At 43.7% G+C, this 7,619-nt stretch overlaps 1 protein-coding gene across 1 annotated transcript; it reads left to right on the top strand.

Annotated features, from left to right (window-relative positions):
• Positions 1 to 321: 321 nt before the first annotated feature.
• Positions 322 to 6,748, top strand: HMGN1 (high mobility group nucleosome binding domain 1). The gene is made up of 7 exons (XM_047100487.1): positions 322 to 416; positions 578 to 701; positions 1,050 to 1,082; positions 1,169 to 1,198; positions 1,282 to 1,332; positions 4,715 to 4,843; positions 6,673 to 6,748. Exons 1-7 carry the CDS (start codon positions 322 to 324, stop codon positions 6,718 to 6,720), a joined length of 510 nt encoding a protein of 169 aa, XP_046956443.1. The 3' UTR covers positions 6,721 to 6,748.
• The last annotated feature ends 871 nt before the right edge of the window (positions 6,749 to 7,619 follow it).

Genomic DNA, 7,619 nt, shown 5'->3' with positions numbered 1-7,619 from the left:
CCCTTCTTGCCGACCGAAAAGGGAGAATTGGCTCGTACTTGAATCCATCGTCTCTCCCTTCCCAGTTTATTAGACTAACTATAAATGCCCCATTCCCAATACTCCTAAAAGGGACGGACTCAATCCCTGAGGCTCTCTGGGCGCCGGGGGAGCCCAGGTAACTAGGGAGGCTGTGGGTGGGGCCACTCGGCGATCACGTGGCGGAGCTCCCCCAATCGCCGCGCAGACCGCACTTTGCGGCTCGGCTTCAAACAAACTACCGTGAGGTGAGAGCGGCCTCTGGGGCCCCGCCCCCCTCGCCTGGGTCTGGGGCCCCGCGAGATGCCGGGCGGGGGTGGGGGCGCCGGGAGCGGGGGCGGGGCGCAGTGGTCGAGTGACGGCCCGCCTCACCTATTCCGGGCGCGGGCCGCGGCTCGGTGGGCCTCACAGCCAATGGGCGGGGGCGGGGGCGGGGGCGGGGGGCGGCCCGGCCGGCGGGGAGGGGGAGCCAGCGGCCGGGGGGACGCGGGGGGAGGAGGGGGCGGGCTCCCAATCCGGTTCCATCCGGTTCTCCCACCGCCCCCGCCGCGGGTCGCAGCAGCTCCGGCGGCGGGAGGAGCGGTAGCGGCCAGGCAGCCCAGCTTCGCGAAGGCTCTCGGCGCGCGGCGGCCCGCAGGCACCCGGCACGCGCCCGCCCCGCCGCCACGATGCCCAAGAGGAAGGTGAGCGGCGGCTCGCACGCGCGCCCTCCGCCGCCCGGCCCGCCGCGGCGCCCCGCGAGGCTCAGGTCCCGCCTCGCCCACGGCGGCGCAGGGCCCGGCAGGCGGCCCGGCGCCCGCGGCGGGCGGGCGGGCGAGCGGGCCGCGCGCTCGCGCGGCGGCGGCGGCGGCCGCCCGGTCGCGATGTTCTGGAACGTTCGGCGGCCGAAGAGCCGGGTGGGAGATTCGAACGCGGCGGCGGGAAGCCGCTGACGTCACGCGGCCGGGCATTGTTCTCGCGGGCGGGCGCAGGGCGCGCGGGCACTTTTGTTTGCGGGCTGCGCCCACTGGTCCGTGTGCTTCCTTCCGCAGGTCAGCTCCGCCGAGGGGGCGGCGAAGGAGGAGGTAAGAGCCCGCGCCTGTGCCCGGGGGTGGGGCCCATTCGCACTGCCCCGCTCACTCCTTGCTCCTTTTCCTTTTTGTTCCTAAAGCCCAAGAGGAGGTCGGCGAGGTTGTCAGCTGTAAGTAAAGCGAGCCCCGTAAGCGTGTCTTTTCCGTGGGGTCGTGCCCAGTGAAGACACTCAGTGCTACCTTTGCCTTTCAGAAACCTGCTCCTGCAAAAGTGGAAGCGAAGCCAAAAAAGGCGGCGGGAAAGGTAGGTTTCAAACTTAGGGACCGCGGTGTGTTCGAAATGCTGCAGCGCCCCTCGACGCGTGACTTTCTCTTAATAAAAAGTCATCAGCGGCGACTCTAAGGCCTTGTGACATTGTTGGTGACTAAGATCTTGACTTTGAAAGTCTCAGAGTAATCAAATGTTACACTTGCCCGAAAAGTGGAAATTATCTCCTGTTTTCTTATTTAAGTTTTATAATTGCAGCGACCAATTTTTTTTTTTTTTTTTTTTTTTTTTTACCCCTTGGCCTGGGTAAACAATAATGGATCTGGTCCTACTGGTTCACGGGAGCGTAACGCATTACCTTCATGGTGCTGCAGAATTCAAGACTCAAGACGAGTGAAAATACTAACAATTTTGATATCTGGTCTTTGCGTTGTACGTCACGGTTAGCGTTTGCCCGTTCGATGCATACTTGTGCCTACTTTTGTGACGGTAAACATCAAAGCCAGGATCGCGACCGGGAGAAAGGGGATACGTAGGTTTTGGTGTATCAAGTTCTCAAGCCAAGGTGCAGGGAATCCCGTGTGCAGGGGTAAGGGGTTTGTTTTGGTGTTCTGGAGGGGGAACAGCTGTGTTCAGAGGGGTACCCTACATCTTTTCACCCGAAGAAACTTTTGAGTTAATCCTAAACAACATTATAGTTGTCTCCCTGGAGTAGATTCGAGATTGGGTTGTTCACTTTGAAAGTCTTTGGAATGAAATTGTTCTTGAGTATATGTTTGAAAAGTTGGGAAAACAAAATCTATGTAAATCATTATAACTTTGATTTGAGGTGGAGCATCGAAACCGCCCTTTGCCAAGCCCTGTGGTCTTCAGGGGAAATTCATGGTGTGATTACTGTTCACTCACAGCTTAAGTGAGAGTTTGTGGTGTTAGGCCCCTTTTCTAAAAGCGTAGATGGAAGCTTAGCACTGCATAGGCCAAAGGTTTTTTTTTCCGTTTCTTTATTTAAACATTGTACAGAACTGAGAAAAATCTTAACTTTTCCAGTAGAAAGTTCTATTTTTTTTTTTTTAAGTATTTGCAGAAGGTGTAAGCATGGTACGTTAATTTAGTATTTTTCACACTAGAGGATAAAGCAGTACATCTTTGTATAAGAAGTTAAAGTAGCCTGGGAACTTTCCGTGAATGGCCAAGAAAAATAGTGGATCTTGTTGCATGATGATAGAATGAGCTATGTACTGTTATTACCCGTCTTTGATGCTTTTGAGTTCTTTCAATAAACCAATTTGCTGAAGTAGTATGACTGTTTCCCTCTTAGGTTTTTTTGCTGTTCCTTGTCCTATATTTTGATTTACTTTACAAATTTTTTTGGTGAAAAAAGTTAGCCTCATGTTATCCTCACATTTTATCCTCAGTTGGGTTTGGGACATCAGGTGTAATCACTTTTTTTCTTTCTGTCCATGAGAGGCCAACAGGAAGTCTTCCTTGAGGAACAAATTTGTCAACTCAGTTGACAAATTTTCCGTTGCCAAAGGAAAAATGTGGGGTTGGAGGGCTTAGTTTTATTTTACTTTCTAGAATACATTTTTCAGAGGCAATCCAATTCAAAGCCTGAGTGGAAGGTAAATATTTTGATGTATTAATTACAGTGTAGACACTTTTTTTTTTAATGTTATTATTTATTTTTGAGAGAGAGAGGAGAGAGTGAGCGGGGGAGGAGCAGAGAGAGGGAGACACAGGATCGGAGGCACGCTCCAGGCTCCGAGCTGTCCCCACAGAGCCCGATGTAGGGCTCAAAACCCCGTGAACTGTTAGATCATGACCCGAGGGAGCGGAAGTTGGACGCTTAACTAATTGAGGCACCCAGGTGCCCTGACACAGTTTTCAAAGTATATGTTTGCCACTGTGTATGTACTTATAACTTGTATAAAACTCTCAGAATTATTTTAAGGGTTGAAACATACATATGTTAGGAAAACATTGATTTGTTTCATCTGTCTTGCCATAGGTAATTAAAAGTGGTATTGCTTTAGTCCAGGTTATTGTTGTATATTTTGTTTCCATTTTTAAGGTTTTTACATTTCTACATTAGTGCCCTAGTGGTTACAAAATTAATGAGAAATCTAAAGAGATCAGATTACAGAAGAATGGTTTTGTAAGTACAGAAGTGATTGTGATACTTCATGGTACCAGTATGAGTGGTGCTGTCCTGAATATTTATATTTATAATTTATAGGGTTTTTTTTTTTTAATTTTATTATTTTCCCTCATGTGAGTGTTGACAGCTAACAAGGAAACTTAGTCTTTAAAGTTTATTTACAGAGAGGGAGAGGCAGAATCTCAAGCAGGCTCTGCACTGTCAGCACAGAGCCCAGTGCGGGGCTCAAACTCACGAACTGCGAGATCATGGGCTGAAGTCGGTTGTTTAACTGACTGAGCCACCCGGGCAGTCCTCAGAAATTATAGTTTATTCGTGTATTATTAGTGGCTGTCATGCCATCTTTATATATGGAATGCCATCATTGGTTTAGAATACATTATACTGGTCCCCCCTCCCTCCCCCTGCCGCCCCCTTAGCATTGAAATCGTTTGACCTGTTTGCATGTCTTTGTGGCTGTTTAATTCAAATATTGGTCAGTACTGTTAGGGCTCTTTTATACAACTCCTTGGTGACCTAACTTAATTTAGCTGTTGCTGCATTCTTCATTTACAGGGAATAAATGTCAAGATTTAAACTCCTTCCCCGTTGATGGAGGGTATCCAGAAACACTTTAATATTGCTTAAAAGTGGTTTACATTTTTGAACCTCTTTTATCATCATACTGATACCTGTGCTTTTCAGATTTTTCAAACATCTGAATGAAAACGATAAACTCAAAATTGATCCTTTTAGCTACTCATTATATAATATCAAGGGATTAGCTGTAGCAGGATAGTCAACCTGACCACACAACATGGTGCTGTGTTCAGGTGAATGGTCTTACTGTGAGGGTGAACATCTTGTCAGGACAGTGGATATATGACAATTTGATTATTATTCAGGCTTAAAAGAAGTTTGGGGATGGGTAGGGTTACAGTGGAAAGAGATTTCCTCCTTTGTTTGCTCATGTGGAACTTCAGAGAATAGTGGGTGATTGAGAAGGCAGAGGAGGATTGTAGCTCAGGCTTTAGGTTTAGAGAACAGAAGTCTAATGAGGCTCGATAATGCCAGTGCGGTTAGAGTTCTTAGCGAACGATGTTGTCCTGACTAGTGGGGATGGACCTTAGAGTGTCTTCCGTAAAAGATGTGTTCTGGATCTCAGGCTGATGTGTGACATCGTGTTGACATTGCAACTCTTGTGGGGATACTAGCCCTATAGCAACTGAGAAAATGTTGGTGCCAAGTTTTTACTTAAAATATACTCTTACTGTATCCTAGGAGAAATCTTCAGACAAAAAAGTGCAAACAAAGGGGAAAAGGGGAGCAAAGGGAAAACAGGCTGAAGTGGCTAACCAAGAAACAAAAGAAGACTTACCTGCAGAAAATGGAGAAACTAAAAACGAGGAGGTCAGAAGTGCTGTGTGTTGTTGATTTGACTCTGAACCATAGCTAATCTGTTGTATATTTTTATGTAGCGGATAAGACCGTCTTTATTATTGTCTTTTTCTTACAATGTTAACAAAGGTTTGTACAGTAACATTAAATGAATAGACAGATGGCTTTTATTAATTAGATATTTAAAATCAGTAGGTAGATGGCTTTTTTTTTTTTTTTTTAATTTTTTTTTTCAACGTTTATTTATTTTTGGGACAGAGAGAGACAGAGCATGAACGGGGGAGGGGCAGCGAGAGAGGGAGACACAGAATCGGAAACAGGCTCCAGGCTCCGAGCCATCAGCCCAGAGCCTGACGCGGGGCTCGAACTCACGGACCGCGAGATTGTGACCTGGCTGAAGTCGGACGCTTAACCGACTGCGCCACCCAGGCGCCCCAGATGGCTTTTTTTTAAAGGAGTGAATAAGAACTTTTAATATGCTCAGAATTTCACCAGTAACAAGTTCACACAAGTACAGCGTATGTTGTACGCAGGATTCGTTATAATAACTACTGACGTGAGTTAATTTTTAAAAGGTTTAATATACCAAATGGTGTAACACTCATTTTTCTTTCATGTTTTGGGATATTGTTTAAACAAACAACTTAGGCCCTTATTTTTGAAATTGCCATCTATAGAACTGTTAAAAATCATGTTTTTATTTTGGATATTGCTTCAAAAATGTTTTGAATCCATTCCTCATTTGGGACATTTTTCCCACTTTCATTTCAGATAAGTCCATTTTTCTTAAAAGTGGCTACTTGTTTTAGGATTAAATAATAACTTAGATCAAGCAAATAAAAAGACTTGGTGTCCCTAATCGTTACGTTTTTAAGCCACGAGAAGAGGCCTTTTCTTAAACAAATAGGCTACAGGTTTCAATAAATAGTTTTTCTTAAGCCAAGCATTTTTTTAATGTTAATGGTTAAACCTGGAAAGATAAATAGTGTATGGTATTTTAAAAACATTTATAGATCAAATCTTAAAACAACAAACCACTTGTTTCTAACTTGTGAAATCTGTTGCCACAATTTACTTTTAATTTGTAGTTCTGACCACACATTAAATATCCCGTGATGTTATGATGAGATTACTAATCTAGCTGTTAGGGAAGAATTTGACCATCCGGTACATGTTATCACACTACACTTGATTCTTAATATTCATGGTGGTTGTGTTCTAGAAGGTTGTGTGAATACTGAAAAATTGCACATGGAGGAAATACGACGTTAGATTCTTAGCTGCACTCTGATCACGTTTCCATCAAACAGTTGATGCATAATCTATGTGTTTCTGTTGACTACGTGTTGTTGATGCATCAGCTTTGAACTGGGCCAACAGAAACAGTACTGGAACTCAGGCCGAAATGATGCTGTCCAGCATATGTATTTTCTCCATAAGGCACATCCCAACCTTCTTGCATTTAGCCGTAGTAGATGGTATCATATTAGTCCAGTCAACATCAAGAAGCACAGAAAAAGAAATGTGAAATGTATGGCACTTTAAATAAACTGCAAAAAAGGCACCTGTTTAGAACTGAAGCAACCATCCCAGCTGGGAATGTGCATGTTTGGCATTGCAAAGAAAGTTTTAAGTCTATTGAAGTGCCATGAGTATTGATTTTGTGGTTGCAAATTTTAGTGAAGAGGCAAATTTACAAATACAGAATCTACATATAACGAGGGTCACCTGTAATTACATAGAAGTAAAACTTACATTGCATTAAGTTTTAAAGATCTTGGAGATCGTAACAGTGACCCAGAAATCAAATATTTGATCATTATTTTTTCTTTGATTTGCAGAGTCCAGCCTCTGATGAAGCAGGAGAGAAAGAAGCCAAGTCTGATTAGTATCATATCCCATGTCTTACCAGTGGTCCCTGTCTCCCTTCTTGTACAATCCAGAGGAATATTTTTATCAACTATTTTGTAAATGCAAGTTTTTTAGTAGCTCTAGAAACATTTTTAAGAAGGAGGGAATCCCACCTCATCCCATTTTTTAAGTGTAAATGCTTTTTTTTAAGAGGTGAAATCATTTGCTGGTTGTTTATTTTTTGGTACAACCAGAAAATAGTGGGATATTGAATATGGGAGGCTTTGATCGTCTTGGGTGTCAGCTTAACATTCCATAGATGGGGTAGTTTTTATATCCTATAATACCAAGCATACTAAATGGCAATTTGGAGTCAGTCGTGCATTTAATATGTCTTGAACATTTTAAATTACTTCTATTCCCATGTTGTTTTTGGTAGAATTGTTTCCTAAAGAAAACCACTCCTTGATCTTGGCTCTCCCTGTCAGAATTTTGTGCATTCTGTAACATCTTGGTCGTGGTAGTCCAGTTTCCTAGTAACTTTGTTAATGTGCTGTGCGAGATTGAAAATTTGAGTATGTAGCGTATATGACATTAAATTGTGAGTTAATGGGACTTAACAGTGTAACAGCATATCAACATTTGAAGATACCGGTACTTGATATACTGTTAAGGGAAATTTGCCTCCAAATTTTAAGCTGGAAGGTCACTGGAATAACTTTGAGAAAAGAACCACAGCTACATGGTTTTTTTAGGTTTTCGGTACGTACATTAAGAATTATGTACAAATTGAATTGTCTGTACTGATCCTCAGAACAACGAATAAAAACTCAATTATGAAAGAATTTCTTGAAGCACATAAATTAAGTCCTGGCTTATATTTTATTACAAGAATTTCCACATTTGTTCTTGCAGAGTTTTCTTAAAATTTGGAAGT

This window comes from Lynx rufus, unplaced genomic scaffold (genome assembly GCF_022079265.1).
Source record: "Lynx rufus isolate CCGP_SWC_20201006 ecotype Redwood Valley unplaced genomic scaffold, mLynRuf1.p SCAF_5, whole genome shotgun sequence".
Taxonomy (NCBI): domain Eukaryota; kingdom Metazoa; phylum Chordata; class Mammalia; order Carnivora; family Felidae; genus Lynx; species Lynx rufus.
The sequence above is the reverse complement of the archived record's forward strand: the minus strand, read 5'-3'. Positions and strand labels throughout refer to the sequence as shown.